The sequence below is a fragment of the Apaloderma vittatum genome, unplaced genomic scaffold, assembly GCF_000703405.1.
Source record: "Apaloderma vittatum isolate BGI_N311 unplaced genomic scaffold, ASM70340v1 scaffold30968, whole genome shotgun sequence".
In the NCBI taxonomy this organism is placed as follows: Eukaryota; Metazoa; Chordata; class Aves; order Trogoniformes; family Trogonidae; genus Apaloderma; species Apaloderma vittatum.
In genome coordinates this window covers 8,511-25,437 of record NW_009730669.1, presented here as the reverse complement: position 1 = coordinate 25,437, position 16,927 = coordinate 8,511, and the positions used below count along the sequence as shown (strand labels likewise).

The following is a 16,927-nucleotide window of genomic DNA, read 5'->3' as shown; positions in this document are numbered from 1 at the left end:
CGCCCTGCCCCCGGCTCCCGGGAGCTTTCTTTAAAGGACTTTCCCAACTGCTGGTCGCCTCGATGAATTCTGTGGCTCTGCGGAAGGGAAGTTTCGTGCGGTGAAGGCATGTCATGCTATCGAGTGAGCAGAGAAATCTTCCAGTTGGGGACTTTAAAAAAGGAGGAGGAGGAAAAAAGGGAAAAACTAAAATCGGTCTGTGGGAAGGCTTGCCTTGCCAGGAGGGGGTGGCTTGCTAGTAGCAGTTTACTGCCTCTAAGTTTTGTAATGAAGAGAGCTCATTTGATACCCTCCAAACAGGGAGTATTGCAGGACACGTGTCCCACCCTGTGCTGAGCTGATTTGTGGTATAAATTGTGCTGTTACACCTCAAGGGTAAAGGCAGAGAAGGAGTTTATAACTCACTACTCTGATCTCCCGTAAGAGGGGGGAGGACTTCTGAAAACTCAGTTTTTGACTCAATTTTGCAGGTGAGATGTTTGAGATGTCCAAGGCACATCCCAAGATGAACTGAAGTGGTGCGTTTCGCAGCTGGAGGCAAATCTCCTTCGCCTCATCCCAACCCCAGAACAAGGTTGTCGCCTCTTTTGCAATCTGCAGCCACATTCCAACCTCAATTCTGATTTAGCAGACCTGGACATTTTCCTGTTTCTTCTCTCCTATCTGTTCTTGTGTTACGTGGTATTTGTTTTATGTACAAAACAACATAAAGTGTTGAACTTTCGGAACTGTCAGCCTGGGAGCAGCTTTATCCTTCGCTCCTGTGACGTTTGTTATCGCAATTTTCTTTCTTCCTTTTCATGTTCTCATTTTCCCATCTAGTGGTTGTTGTTTGGTTCTGCTACGGCTCTTCTTTTGTTTCTCGATCTTAAGAAAATACTGTGTCAGTGCAGCTGGTCCTTAAACACAAATAGGTTAATTTTAGTGACTCTTGTAACTCATTGTTCTTGTTCCAAGGAGAAACTACAGGTAAGATAAAATCCTGTGAAATACTTTTAAGAAGATCCCAGTCCCAGAGAGATGCACTGGAGCCCAGAGGGATGGAGGTGTGCCCATTCCAAACTGTTAGTCCAGTATGTTGAGCTCTTTTTGTGGCTTGAAATATGTGAGAGAAACCCTAGAAAGACTCTGTGTGTCTGGAGATCTCAGATGGGTGTTTGGGGACCTCTGCCACAGAATCACAGCTGTGCTTTTTGGAGAATTTGCTCGACACAAAAGGTTGGGGTTACTGTTGTAGTCAAGCTGGTTCGTGTGAGAGTCAGGGAAGAGTCCTGGAATCAGTTTTCCAGAGAATAGACACCGAACTGGACTCTTAGATTTATCGGTTGCTTTAGGGGAAGGGTTGTTAACTGTAAGAACCTTTCACAGTATTTCAGCTTCTTGGAGTTTCCTTTCAATCAACTGCCGATCATGGATTAGGCAGAGGGATTAGAACACAGAACATGTTCGGAGGAGGCCCGGTTGTTGCCATCTCACAGTGTGGTTTGTAATGCCTGCTGCAACCTGCTTCTTGTCTTTCTTGGTCTTTTTCTCGAGTGCAGCAGAGGAGGTACAGTGCACTCTCAAGGTCCTGTGCTCCCATGAGACTCCTTTTGTGAAGAAGCAACAAGTGATGAGCAGCGTATGTGGGAGTTATCATCTTGGGATGGCTGCGGAGCAAAAGAGCACAGAGAAAGCGGGTGAGCTTGAGCTGTGCCTTCAGGGCACGGTGGGAGCGGGTTCTTTTCTCCTGATTTCTTGCACTGCAGCTTTCAGTTGGCTTGTCTCTCTGCTGCAGTGCCTTATGGAAGGCGCTGAAGTGGCAGTGGCATCCCCGAGGCAGGAAACTGGCATATTGATACAAAAGTTGTTCTTGATCTTTTCTAGACGTGAAACTTGGTGACATGGACACACAGCAAAGCAATGGTCAGGCTCCACATGATGTGGTACACGGGAAACGATCTGAGGCAGAACCAAAACTGTTTGTGTCATCTGACAACAGCTTCCGATTTGATTTTATGCTCTCTGAGCCAGACCCAGAGGCACCGGGTACGCCTTCGGAAGCAGACCCTGGTGTCAGCGGTGCTGAGCCGACACAGAGCAGTGTAAGAGCTGCCGAGCAGGAGGACTGGAACGGAGCCTTTACTTTTGCTGCCTCTGGACAAGAACCCAACTTCACTTTCAACTTTGCCATCCCAGATGAAGGCTGTGCTCTGCCTCAGTTAGTTCCAGCGAGCCAATGTCCAGAGCATGCAGCAGATTGCAAAGTGCTGGGTGCTTCACTGCCACCCGAATTGGCAGGGCTTTCGGCCTTGCAGAAGCCTGAGCAGACTCAAAGCACAGGGAGTGCCCCCAAAGAGGATGGAAGGTGTGGCAGTTTAAAGAGCCCCCAACCAGAGACTGCTCCTGGAGGTGGGACCAAGACCGAGAAGTTGACAGCAGATGGAGCTGCCCAGAAGAAGAAAAAGAAGAAGAAACAAAAAGCATCTGTCAGTAAAAAGGAGATAGAAGAAACTGAGATCAACAGGAAGGCAAAGGCAGAAGCTAATGGATGTCAAAAGAAAGACACTTCCCACCAGGATGAGACCTCTCAGGTATTTAAATATTGATGGGATCCCATCATTAATAAACCCTTGAGCAAGAGAGAAGCTTTTATCTCTGTGTGTGGTTTAACAGTTAGTGTGCTGGCTTGAGATGAAAGCTGAAGGACAAGGATTGCTGCTTATTTCTTACAGCAGCTCTTTTCTTTCTCTGCTAGGCAGCTGAGGAGCCTCACTAGTGGAAAGGAAGTTAATGGTCCCTTGCTGCCTGCTTCAGACTTGTGCTGAAACATTTCATATTTAGCCTTGTGACGGCTAATCCTGGGAAGCTGGGAGCTACGTTTTCCAAAAAAAAAACACAAAAAAACCAAAACTCAAATGGATATGACTGTCCTTGGGTCAGCACTAAGCCAATATCTGTGCGTGCTGACCCAGGCACTGCACCCCTGGTTTGTGTGTTACCGGGTGGGCTGAATCCGTCATTGCGTAATGCCAAGAGCAGAGCTGAGGTGCAGAGCTGCTACCTGGTGTAGCCAAGGCTGGGGCAGGGCAGTATAAAGGGGTGGTGTAAAGCCCTTCCAGTCCGTTGGAAGGAGACTGCTGTAAGGAAGAGGGGGAGACAGCATAAGGGCTTTTGTGTTTACCTGTTGAAAATCTCTTCAGGCCCAGGGTGCAGCCCAGTTTCCCTCTCCCTTCCATCAGTTATCCAGCTGGTTTTGCTCAGTGGGACTTGGCTTTCTTCATCTCTCTGGGCTTTCAGCTTCTTTCTCTTCATGCATTTCTGGTTGAGCAAGCGCATAGGAGTTGAGACACCGAGACTTGACTTCTGATTTTGTCCATTGTTTGGTTTTTGGTGTTGGGCATGTTTAGAGGTAGGTGTTGTGTTTTGTTTTTAATGCAGTAAATCCATCAGAGGCAGTGAGTTGCAACCAAGAACTTGTCCCATACTTTATCTAGTGAAAAACACTAGAGGGAAAATGTCACATAAAGCAATCACCAGAACATGAAGTTAGGAATAGCCCTATGTACCAACTGCTGCTCCAATATCCTGTGTACCAACTGATGCTCTTAATTTTGGGATGACTTGTTTTCCTTACGTTTGCTCTGCTCCATGTTGCATAGCTGTCGGGTGACCAGCTGTGGAAGGAGCTGAACTGGTGCGTGGAACAGCTGGAACTCGGCCTGAAGATGCAGAAAGCCACTCCGGGGCAGGGTAAGCGCCCGAGGGCATGAGGGATCTCTCCCATGGGAGGGATTGGCAGGGGCAGAGCTGGTGAGGAGTCTTCATGGGGACACTGTTTCTTTGCTTCAGCTGCCGAGGCTCTTCGTGCGATCAAGACGCTGCGCAGTGACAAGGCTCCGCTGGTGAAGAAGCGGCAACTCATGAGAGCAATGTTTGGGGACTACAGGAAGAAGATGGAGGAGGAGCGGTGCAGAGAGCTGAAGCTCACGGAAGCGGGTAGGAGAGCTTTGCGTGGTGGTGGAAGACTTTTCTCAATATCCTGCCCTCTCTAGTGCTTTGCAGAACGGGATCTCGCCATGTAAGATAACTAAACACCTCTTAATGCTCTTTTCACCCCTCCTTAAGCTGTGAGATCTGCCAGAATCATGGAAGTGAAGAGAGAAGTGCGCAGCAAGAGCTGCCAGTTCATCCGGAAGCGCTCGGGAGCGTGCAGGAAAAGCCAAGGTTCAGCAGAATCCCCTTCAGAGTCACCCAGGACACTTAACACAGGCTTATTCAAATCCACAACTTCCCAAGAAGAGTTTCGCTTTAATTTCTTCTAGCGAAGTCTTTCAGACTAACACTGTGGCTAAAAACTGTGCCAAATATCATATGCACTTAAGAACGGTGGAAAGATGCCGTGTGGTAGAAAATATTATGCAAGAATCTCTGTGTCTTTCCTAAAGAAAAGAATCCTCTTTCAGAGTGCCTTATCTGGAGGCTTAAAACAGGTCCGCCTGGTACGTGTGTGGCCCCAAGACGGTGTATGTAGATAGTAATCTTCTGTCCTCGTGCTGTGGAAAAGCACCTTTGCAGAAGATCAGCACGAGGTCTGGAAAAATTCTTGTTCTTCCACTAGAATTGACTGAGAATCTGTCTTTTACACCAGGAGATTGTCCTGCTGCTTTTAAACGCAGTAGACCTTTTAGAGCGAAGGAGGCAGGGATGAGTCCAGAAGGTTTGTCAGGAAGATTCGGCGTCTGCGAGGATCTGGCGGCCTGAGCATGATGGAGAGCTGAGTGCCTCTGCTCCCTGCGAGCCTGCTGGAATGCAGCTTCTTGGATCTAGAAAACACTGGGCAGAGCGTGAGTTCAGGATCGTGGAGGAAAAATGAGTGAGAATCGTCCTTGCTCATTTAAAGAACAACTTAAAAGAGAACTGCAAATGCTTGTTTTATCTAGCCTAGGCGGGGAAGGACAGCTGTTCCCAGAAAGGGAAAGATTTTTGTTGCTGAAGCCAGGTTCTGGCCAGCTAGGAAGGACAATCAGTTTCTGAAAAAGAACTTTTTAAGTAGCCCAGTTAAAACCACGAATTGTAACACCACTCAGAGGATAAATCAGCTGCGTGCCAAACCTTGGGTGGCGGTGAAATGAGTCTTGGGTAAGAGCCCGAAGACTCTCTTGTATTTAATACGTATTAAATCTTTGCTTTCTGAACAGCTGGATGTGTGTCTTCAGTGTTCCGATACTGCTTCAGCCACTGAACCCATCTCCTATGTTTATGCAGAAGGGTTTTCCCCACTAAGCCTAAAAAAAGCTGAAGGAACAGAAGTCCTTTAAAAGGAAACAGGTATCGGGTGTCTGTGGGGTGCAGTGCTTTCCTGCCTTTTTATAGTCCAGTCATCCTGCATGAGAAGCAGGAGTGGAGGCGGGTTCAAGGGTGTATGGAGAGCAGCTGAGGGGTGGTGGAAAACATTTGCTGGGGAAATGTTGGCTACAAAAAAAAAAAGTATTTTATTAGTCAGTTGCAACTGCAATGATTTTTTTAATTATTATTCATTTTAAGTATTTTAAAGAATGTCTTTCTAAGAATTAGGAGAAGCTGAACATGGAGAACATACCTGATGAGGAGAAATACGCAGAGAAGACTAATAATCTGCTAACCAACTGATGTCCAGAACCCTTTTTCTACTTGCCGAGGAGCGCTGCTGGTAGTTTTGACTGAATGGAACAACACTATAAAGTATTTTTTTGATTTCTAGGATTTATATAAAACGTTACAAAATGTGTGTTGTCAAATATCTGGTGTTTTCAAGCCATTTATTAGGATTAAAGAGCCTCTTGTATGTGACCTTGGAACTACAGCTGCTTTCTAGCTGGTTATGTAGTGCATGTCTGGGAAATATTTTTTTTTTCTCCCTTGTCTAGTTTCAGGTAAAGCTAGAGTTGCTAAAACATTAATAAAATCCTGTGCTGTGAAAGATTGTGGGAGTATTCTGGGAGGCATTCTGACATAATTGTCTCGTGCTTACGCTATTCGTTAGGCATTCACAGTTGGAATAAAGACACCAGTGCAGTGGACGTTTTGGTGTAACCTAACCCATCCGGTTTATCTCCAAGTAGGTCAGACAAAAATGCATTCTGGTACATGAGCAGCTCCTGCAGCATTTTTGTTTAGTTTTTTTTTTCAGAGGTCTTCACATAACACTGAGCTGCAAAGCCAGGTGACTCGGTGGTGTCTTGCATATGAAATGGCAGCAGTCTTTACTTTGCTCTTAAGCTTCACAGTGTTTGAAGCATTATTTATTCAAGGGGAAGCGAGCAATGCTGTTAGAAGTCAGGAAATGCTGTCACTGCTCCATCTGTCCCTTCTCCTTTATAGGAGCCACAATGCAGTCTTAAAATTTCTTTTAAAAATTATGTTTTCCCCTTTTAGCATTTCTTTCTTGAGGATTTCAGTACTGTTTAGGGTTTCAGGGGGGCGTTTTGTTTGCTTTATTTTTTTTTCTTCTGTGCTGTGCGACTGGTACCGTACCTCTTGGGTGACTGCCCCCTTAAATGTAGGGCAGTGGTGCCAGGCCTGGCCTTGTAGGCAGCGAACCACTTAGAAGATCTCCCAGTGCAGTTGTGGCAACCTCAGGAGCAAGGTCACAACCTCAGGAGCGAGTTAAAGACAAGGGGAAAAGGGATTGCCAACGACAAGAGTGCCTCTAGAGCAAAACTTCCCTAATAGCATCCATCCTGAAATAGTAAAAGCTGAGGATCATTTTTTAAAGTGAGGGATGAAGGAGCACTATGAACTTTTCTCAGAACATAGCAAAGTGGAGGAAAGGTCTCGCTTTTGGGAAAAAAGTGAAGAATTTTAGGGCTGTTTCTGGCAGCAGGGTGAGCCTGCGAGCGTTTCTGCATGGAGGCGGCCAAGGTCTGGATGTGATCTCTGCTCCTTTTAGGCTTGGCACCCTCATCTGTAAAAAGATCCCCCTAGCAAAGGTTAGGAAATGCAGTCCTCTTCCAGACAGCCCCTGCCTTGAGTGGGGAGAGAGCAAATGATGGTCGGCCTCCTCTCGCAGTCCAGCCCTGTCCTGGGGGCTGCTCCTCCCTGCTCACCTTTTGGTTGTTAATCCGGATGCCAGGTGCTAATTGGTAAGTTCTCATCCCTTCCCTCGGGTTTGGTTGGTGGAAATGCATTGATTGGTGCCTGGGCTGTCCATCTGCTGCTTTGAGTGAGTGGGACGGGGAGGGCAGAGTCACTGAGGAACAGCCCACAAAGGGTCTCCGAGGGTTCCCCTCAGTTCAGCTGAAATTATCTCCTGAGTCCCAGCAGCCGCTTCTGCAAGGACACCCTCTCCCAAGACCAGCAAAGGCAGAAGGAAGCAAACAGATTGGTCCTCCTGAATCTGGAACTCGGGTGACCAGCATTCCCTTCTGCCACTTAAATTTTGTTTAAAGTAGCCTGTGGACTCAGCAGTTAATGACCCGTGGTCTTCCTTTGGGGAAGAAAACTTCAATTCTAACTTTTCTTTGAATTAGAAAGAAGAAAAGATTACCGGTTTGTGCAAGACGACAATTTGAACACTGTAATAGAAAGTTATTTGGAGAGAAATAAGCATTGAACCTGCAGTTCTGTGAGAAAAAAGCGGGGAGATACTGCTGTTTTAAGATCATACAGAGCCGTGACAGACAACCTCGTACCTTTCTGCTGAAGGTATTGCACTCTAAGGACGTGAAGTTGTTATTTCCTTTGCTTCAAACTTGTCGCTGCTCGCCATCGGTGCTGCTTTTGTATTTAGAACTGTGGGAAGGTTTGCGAGCTGCGCTGCTTCAGAAAACTGAACTTTTGACGCCTGCCACGCTGGCAAGAGCCCTTCCTGTGGATGCTGACAGCTGGGAAGCACTGAGCACCGACCGTATTTGTCATATCTGTCTTCTTCCTTTCTTCCCTGTCTTTTTCCCCTTCAACCAGTGCTACCAGCTCCTTGGTACCTCACTGCCACGATGGAAGAAGTCTGGGTTGTGTATCTCTGCCTGATCTTGCTTATCATAGTGCTTTTTCTAATGAAGCATAACCCACACATTGAAGAAGCGAAGAAGGAGAGGGAAAGCAAAAGCCCCCCGCCAGCTTCTTCCTTTGTGCCCAGTAACATCGGCAGAAAACTGGAGCATACCCAGGAGGAGCTGGAGAACTATCTGGACAGGCTAACGCACGTCTTGTTCGACGCAGACACCAGGAAGAGGGGTGACCACCACGAGCAGAAGTCCTACCATCACCATCACAGACGCGCTGATGTTCCGTCTGAGCCCTCGGCAGAGGAGGCAGCGCGTTCCCAGCACCTCTCCAGCTACACAAGGGTTCAGGTATGAGCCTTATATAGACTTTCCGACACAAGCAGGCTTATTGCTTCTGGCTGAGGTGGTGAATCCTCTTGAATTGCATAGTTGCTGTTTTGAAGTATAACACATTCCTGTTTTTTTGCTCTATTTCAACATTAAGCAGTCGTTCAGAGACAGCTCAGTATGACGGGAGTTGTGCCTACCTTACATGCGTAAGGTGTCATTGTTGGCATTAGCATCCACGCATGTGCATGTACATGTATGTACATTATTCTTTCCCATATTAACAGAAATAGATGTGTCTTGCTTCAAGCTTCAGGCAGCTCTTCAGCTGTTATGAATCTCCTACTTTTGCCACACACAGCAGCATTTTGCCAGTTTGCTCAGCTAAGCTTCTGGCCCAGCAGGGTACAGGAGCTCTGCAGACACCTGTCTAGTGGTAAATGCGTGATATTGAGCTGTGGGAAATACTTCAGGAGTAATTGAGCCATTTTTCTGCTGTGCATGGTGATTGTGCATCATGTACTCTGTAAACATGAAAGTCACAGTTGGCAACCTGCAAAATTCTCTTTGCCTTGGCCAAGGCCCTTTTTTAGGGGATGGAACAAGACACGTGCCTTTATATTTTTATCATTATCCTCATTGCAATACATCAGATTTTGCCCTTGAGGTGACAGGATTTCATGACAGCTACCCGAGGCTGTGTCACTTTATGCTATCAGCTGTTTATAGTCTTCATTCTTGAGACATGGATCTTGCAGCACCAGTGCCCCTCGCGGTCACCAAGCACATTTGAGGTCCAGGTGAGAGCTCCAGTATAAAGCCTTCACCTTGGGCCTTGATGTCAATAATTGCACCAACCCAAAGAATCAAGAGGCAGATTTCTTAGCGGTGAAGGTGCTGCTATAAGCGACCTTTTCAGTGAGCCGGAATATTAGAAACTCTTATGTCTTCAGGAGCTATCTGGGAGGGGAACAGTACAGCCAGCTGAAGGCAGAGGAGCAAATATATGAAATGCAAGGGTGTTGTGCAGAGTACACGGTCAGAAAGAGTAATTCAAGTGCTTATTTACCCACTGGCACATTTTATTTACAGAAGACGATGCTATTTTATTAGATCTATTGTGGATCAAGAAAATAGCACTGATTTTTCATTATAGAAATGCATCGTGCTGCAAACTAACAGTGTTAGCTTGTTTTTCTGCTATGGTCAAATATTACTATGTTTGCAGAACACAAATTGGGGAGAAAAGGTGCTGTGGTCACTATTTTTATACCATGCAATTCTATTTAGCTTCAGTGAACGTTCAGTTGCTTAGAAAAAGGGAGTGCGCTTATTTTTGCAGACCTGATGCAGCAGATGATCCTCCTTTGGACAGTTGAAAACTTTAACACGAGTTCCCTCTGTGTACAAAATGGACAGGAATCACAGAGAAGCAAAGTAGCAGAAATAATCTTTTGTTGCCTCATTTTGCATTTGTGGAGCAGCGAGAAAGAAGTCGCCACCTAAACAAACCTAAAAAAGCACTTGTTGATAAGTTGGCTGGCTGCTGAAGTTTCAGGAGCTGTATTTGAGCGTGGTTACGTGGGTGTGCAGCACAGTGGAGATGTGCTCAGCTCAGAACGTGATTTAGGTGCCGTCTGCGAGTGTGAGAGCATGTGGGTACGTCCGGAGGTTTTCTTGTCTCTCCCAGGTCCAGGAAGGATGTTGATCTGTCGTTCAGGGAGGGTGTAGCGGTCTCTTCCTTCTTCTGAGAGTTTTGTCTATCTTTCCAAGTGAACGTAGGTTGTAGGGACGTGCCAAGTGAGGATCTCTGGGAAATGAAACCCTCAGCGTTGTCTAGCGGAGGTAGGGTGTCATGCAGCGAAAGCCCCTTTAGTAAGCGTGCCAGTCTTCTCAGCCAGCTACATCCAGGAGCTCTGCTTGTTTTTCCTTCCCAGTTCAAAAAAGCCTGCAGCTCTGCTGGTACGCCTGTGCAGAGAGGAGTGATCTGTTTTGGCTGGAGAAAGGCAAAACACCACCAAGCTGGAGCCCTGGGCGAGGATGTTCGGGAGCAGGATCTGTGGATATTCAAAGTAGCATAACTAGTATTGGCAAGACGTGGTATTACTTGCAGGTTTCTCAGGGGGCATTGGACTTAAAAAATGGACTAGTTGGCAAGCGATCAATGTAGACACCTTTGGTTCTGCCATTTTGTACTGGAAGAAGCTGTTTTGTCTTGCAAGCAGGTGTTCAGAAGGAGCTGGGGGGGGGGTTGTCATTCATTGCATTCATCTAAGTCCTTGTCTAGGAGGGTAGAATCTGTATTTTCCATGTGCTGCTGCACATTAAATGATCTACAAATTATTTCAAGATTTCCCCTCATTCCTCACTAACTCCCTGCTCTCATGACAACTGAGCAGTCCACTTGTCAGCCCAAACGGGAGCGAATGAATGGATTCAGGAGGGTAAGACGGGCAAAGGCAGTTTTTGCAACAGAGAAACAAGCAGATTATTTGGGGAAGATGTACTCAGAGGGTTTCCTGCTTCATTAAACTTCCCTAGAGCAGGGTTCTTTTCAGGTTGTTTTCAGAAGTGACGAGAAATGAATGGCGGCAGATGGCAGAGAGGCGTGGGCCTCCTACACACTGGAAAAGTAGCTTGGCAGCCTGTCTGCAGTGTGTAGCCTGCGTGGCAGAGCACAAGGCACAAACTGGGAGTCTTGAATGTAGCTGTGGATTTAGAAAGCCCACAGAGCCACATAGTGTGGGGAAAAGCCGGTGCCGTGCTTCAGCTGATGGCAAGTTGAGAGTTGTCTCCAAAGGCGCTTGTCCAAGTGTTGCAGCAGGCCCCGTGACAACAGGAATTCGAGTTCATAAGGAGCGCGGTGGAGACGTCTGTCATCAGTGGCTGTATGAGGTACCCACTGGGTAAATTCTTGGTGGCTTGCCCTGACACCTCTGGATCTGTGTTTGTGGTCAGGAGGTTCAGCAAAGCCAGTGCTTCTCCTGGAAGTGCTTCCCATAGTTTCCACAATCTCCATGTCCTTCACCTGAGTATCTTTGAGTTGTACCCATGGAAATTCTGGCAATGACATGTCAGTGCTGATACAGCCATGATTCACGTGAGCGTGGCACAAACAGGCAGAGCTGCAAGGAAAAATAGTTACTGTTCATCCACACCAGGTTGGCTTCTGCGGTGTGTTGCCAGGCTCCTCGCTTCTCCAGACCCAGCAGGAGCGGCGAGCTTTCCACAGAGCCCTCCTGGGGGGGTTGAGGTGGTTTTAATTCTGCTGCAAATGGTTCTGCTCCTTCAGTCCACCATCAACCCAGTCTGCCACTTCAGCCCATCACAGGCCCTGCAAACGTGGTAGCTAATGCAGTCGTGTCTTTGTGGAGTTGGTGCTGCTGTGATAGACGCCTTAAATGACATTAGCTAGGATAGTGCTGCTGGGGCGTGTTTCTGTCATCCTCTCAAGACCTGCCATCATGCTGCTTTTTAGGTCCGTGTTGCAGCTGTCACTTTTCAAACAGAGCGGTTTGTAGGCAGAGAGGATATCTGTCATTACACCTGTGCCTAAAAGCATCTCTGCCTTTTTTTTTTTTTCTTTTTTTTCCCCCTCTTCCAACTATATCATTCGTCCTTAGGAAAGATAACCTGTCTGCCGCATCTGTGTTTGAGGGTGCCCCTGACCTATACAGACCCTGGAGAAGCACAGAGCAGGTGAGGTTGGAAGGGGGATGTCTGGAGATCAGCTCATCCAGCCCCTCTGCTCAAAGGACAGTCAGCTAGAGCAGGTTGCCCAGGTCCACATCCAGTCAGATTTTTAATATATCTATCTAGATACTTGAGTGTCCTCTAACACAGTAAAATTTGAGCATTTGTGCAGCAAAAAGACAAAATACTGCTTCTTCTGAAGTATCTGCTTCCTTCCAAGTCTTCCATATCTCTATTGCATCTGAGTGTCTCCCAATCTCTTAACTCCATAGCACAGGTTGTAACACCAGAGAAGAAATTTAGGCACGTATCAGAATGTGTATCTGAAAATTGAAGTTTCATGGCTTGACTTTTAATCAGGTATATTCCAAGCAGCATGTGAAATGTGGTTAACTTCTAAGTTTCTCTTTTAACATGAAGAGACAGTTCTGCCCCACTTTTCCCTGACAGTAAGGAAGCCTTGGACATTCCAGCAAGATGAGTAGAGGTTCAGGAGGTTTCAAGCCTGTCATCAGTAAAAACCATTTACTTATGGGTGCAGAATTTCCTTCTCCTTGAGTCACTTTTCTTACCTCAGCAGCTGGTGACACTCAAGTAACAGCTATGTTTGTAGCCTGGAAGAGGAGGACTTTTTGTCTTGCAAGATGTAACTTCCAGTTGGCTGCACAGTTCACTGTGGCACAGCCTTCTATGAGCTCTGCAAGAATCCAGCACATCCTGGCAGTTTGTAACGTGAGCCAGCACTCAGCAACGTGGATGTGTGTGTGGATGCACCCCATACATTAAGAGAGAAGGATTGATACTGATTGAAGAGGAAGCAGAGGAGCAAAACATGCATTTATTCATTCGTGCTTTGTTACACAGCATGTAGGAGTTCTCTGTGGACTTGCTGTCCAGGAGCTGATAAAAGAATGTGCAGAGAATAAGTGAGTCAACCTTGTCATCCTGTACACATTCCTATTTTTAGGCTTGTTGAATTATTTTCCATTTCAGTGGTGGGTGGAAGATTCAGGTTAAAAGAGGTAAAAGGAAGTCTGTAAGGTGATAAATTAGTAGGAAAATTAGAATGGCAAAGGATGGGTATTTGTGGTGCTCTGTGGATCTTTGCTCACTGTCCAAGCTTGAGGTTTCCAAGAGCTCTGCCCCTAGATTGTGTTTATTCAGTGACATTGTGCAAATAAATTTCAGCCTTCAGGTTATTCATAAGCTGACTGTATTGCATATGTTACCCGTCTGGTATCACCATCATGCTTTGTGATGAGGCATTTTAATCGTGTGGCACTTGCTCATAGAGCTGGGTGAGTCAAAATGGAGAAAGAGAGAGAGGGCGTATTGGCTCAAGAAGCTATTTTGTTCTTTGGGGAAGAGAGTGGAAAAAGCTGGGGAAAATGAATCAAGAAGACTTCTTGCCTATCCTTTCCTGGCTCTTTGAGTTAGACAGTGTTGCTGAGGGGAGGTACCACATCTGCAGCTGAGCTGAGGCTGAGCTTTAGTCTAAAGTTTTGTCGCCTTCTTATCACAGCCGTTGTCACTGCCTGTTTACTCTTTCACAGCTATGGTTAGGAAGGTCACAGCATCTGTGTCATGTCTGCCACGTCAAATCTGGGGATTATTTTAGCGCTTCTGTCTTTGGCTCTGGTTGTTAAACATCACTTTGTTTGCAATGGCCTTTAAAGACCTCCAAAAGGCATGGTCAGAGCAGCAGAAGGAGATGATCATAAACAGGCAAGCGGACTCTTAACCCAGTTTCATCCTCAACAGCTAGCCATGCCTACCAGTACTGACTTGCTGGTTCTCACGTCAGCGTATCGGTTTGTCCTCCAAGCTCTGTTCTACGGTGGCAATGTCCCAGCCTTTGACACATGGGAATCTGTTTAACTGAGAGGAGTTTTTGATCGCTATGTTCTCTGTACTCTGCTCAAAGTGTTACTGGCTCTGAAGCTGTGTCCATGCCAACCTCTTAGGTGAGCAAAAGTGACTTCAGGGGTGTTCACACTCTAACTGCAGACATTTAACTTGGGAGAGAGATGTTGTTTGGAGCATTGAAGGTAGGAACAAAAATAAAATCCCTAACATCACCTCAATTAATGGTGTGATTAACCACATGCCACCTCCCTTCCTGTGGCTTGCACTAGTGTTTGCGATTCCTCCAAGCCATGGCATTGCTGCTGGAGAAGAAGAGAGCTGCGAGTACAGATGTGTAGTTCAGCGGTGACAGAGCCTTCAACAGTGCCGTGCCTGCAGCAGCCTGAAGAGGCTGAGCCTAAGGCTTTAACTTGTCTAACTCAAGACATATGTGGGAGGAGAATTCCTGTGCCCAAACTTAGGCACCCACAAGTTAGATGTCTAAACCCTGAGCTGATGAACTGTGGCTCCGTCTGTAGTCAAAGGAGGGAAACGGGCATCCTTGGAGGCTGACTCATTTTATGCGTCACCATCTCCGTTTCGGTGGATCGCCCAAGCTGGGCAATGAGTCCTGTCCCTCTCGATGGCGTGGTGCAGTGTGGTTTGGAGAGGTCTGAGCTCGTGGTGAAGCCGGGTGGCACTGCTCTGTTGGAACAGTTCTCCACTCACACTAGTCAGCCCAGCATTTCCTTTAGCAATCTTTTTAAATCGCTGTCTACTGCTCTGCAATTTGCAGGTCACCTTTTTAGAATTCTTTCTGCTTGTTTCCCAGACTCCACAGACTCTTGTGAAAGGGACAAAAATGCCCAATATGCCTGCATCATTGGTGTGACCCACAGGCTAAGAAAGAACTAGGAGCTTTCCCATGAAGCTCAGGGACAGACTCATTATCTAGAAAGAATTCCTCCCGTTTTATGCCAGTTAAACAAAGAGATTAACAAATGTATATGTTGTCCTTAAAACAAAATGCCTATTACTTGGTCAGGGCAGTTCTTGTGATTGCTCTGTGGCTTAAAGGCAGCAGAGTAGTTGATGATCTTCAGTGTCTTATGCTGGGTTTGTGCTGTAAACTGAGAGTCATACAGAGAAACCTCCTGAAGGAAAGCGTTACAAGAGCTAAAGTGTCTTGGGGCAAGTCCATAAATCCTGACGGTGAAACAGGAATGAGTGTGTACTAGCTCTTGGATCTTGGATTTGGACTGAAAAAGGCTTTTCAGTGTCCCCTTGGAAACTGGGATGATTGGAAAAAAAAGTATTTCATAGGCAGGACACAGCAGGTGTCCTGAGTATTTAGCTTTTGGAGTCCTGGCCAAATGGGAAAAGTTTCCCTGGAGCCCGAGCAAACATATAAGGTGAACTCCCAGATAAACTCAGAGAGCCATTTGTTTTATCTTGCCTCACTTCTGACAAACCAAGTTTTGAGATCTTCAGATCTTCTGGCCACCAGAAGGGAATCCAGCATGATTGCCAGCTATCCACATCTCAGCTGTGAGCAATGATATCGGCGTTTAGAGTGACAGATTTACTGCTGCTCGTATATCTGTCTTCAGGTCTGAGACAGCTGAAGGGCTTTGTGGAAAATGCCAGCGCATTACAGAGGTGCTCTGAAAGAGCACGCAGGCTTCCAGCAAAGCGTGGAGCCAACCTGGGTTAAACCCTTTGAGGAGATAAGCCTAACGGTAATGTCCCAGACATGATCATAGAATAATTTAGGTTGGAAAAGACCTTCAAGATCATCAAGTCCAACTGTTAATCCAGCGCTGCCAGGTCCACCACTAGACTGTGTCACTAAGTGCCTGAATCCCTTCGTCCTGTGGGCCAACCTTTCAGGATTTGGGAGCTGATGATAGGTAAGAATATTTAACACTTAGCTCTTTTTAGATTCCTAGTCTTTGGTGAGTAGAAGGATTGTAGTATGGCCAGGGCTTAGCAGTTCTGGGTTCTGTTCCCTATTCTCGTAGGCTTTATTTTGCAAAGCACTTGGAGACAGCCCCCAAGATCAGGTTCACAAAGAGAATAACTTATTCTCTTCTCAGATGAACGCTGAAGAGCCATCTGGTCCTATGCACACAGGTTGCTCATGAGCTGTGGAGGTAGTTGGGGACTTCTGGGAGATGCCATCTGAGCCTGCTTTCTGAAAATAAATCCTTACATAAGAAAGCCTTAAGGAAAGGGTAGTGTGGGGCTGCAAGAGGAGAAGGAATAAAAGCTTATCTACACCTTTTAGCTCTTCAAAGATCAGATGAGGAGTGCGAATGACCAGGACTTAATGAAAGCTTGTGCGCAGAGACAAAGACGAGAGTTGCCAGTTAATGTGCTGAGGTTGTAGAGGGAGGGAGTCTAAGGTGACTAGGACAGAAAGGAAATGGTGCGAGTTATTCCTAAGAAAATGCCTCGGCAAAGACACCAAGATAAAACATCAGTGTAAAGGCAATAGGTGGAAAACAAAAGATTCTCTTGGTTTGGCTCAGAACTGGTGAGAAACAATTGAAGGGTAGAGAGGGTGGTTGCTGGCACTGGGGCTTCCAGCAGGAACTGGAAGAAAATAACTGAAGGCAATCTGAGTATAGAGGGGGCTGGAGGACCATGAGAAACAGAGTTGGGTAGTAAACCCGAAAAGCTGGTGAATGTGAAAGGTGAACAAGAGCATGCCTGAGGAGCAGTGAAAGGGCAGGTATTTTGGGACAGCAAGCCTGGTAGGACCTGAGTTTATGGACTGGCAGACCATCCATACTGGTTTCATCTGGGGTTGAAGAGAGCAGTGGTAACTGGTCTCAAGCAGCAGGCTTCACTGCTGGACGATGTTCCAGGAACACCTCACCCCCAGCTCTGGTTTGGAAGAACCTTGGGAAGCCTGTCTGCTGTTTGAAACCCGGCTTTGTCCGAGCGTCGCACTCACATGCTGCCGCTGCTGGCTCCCTCCAAATCACATCCACGGGGCCCGCAGCCTCTGAGCAGGGGCCAGGGGTCTCGGACTCCTGCTCCCCGAGGCAGGTTGCTGGCGTACGGCCCGCCTGGGCCGGGCGGGGGCGGGG

General features: G+C 46.8%; 1 protein-coding gene across 1 annotated transcript; it reads left to right on the top strand.

The window, feature by feature from the left end:
• Window positions 1-3,641: 3,641 nt before the first annotated feature.
• LOC104278047 (chromosome unknown open reading frame, human C8orf33) lies at window positions 3,642-8,315 on the top strand (the record flags this gene model as incomplete). Its single annotated transcript, XM_009874899.1, has 4 exons — window positions 3,642-3,732; window positions 3,832-3,978; window positions 4,108-4,189; window positions 8,099-8,315. Coding segments are annotated over 4 exons (537 nt in total), but the record flags the coding sequence as incomplete, so codon positions are not given.
• Window positions 8,316-16,927: the final 8,612 nt, after the last annotated feature.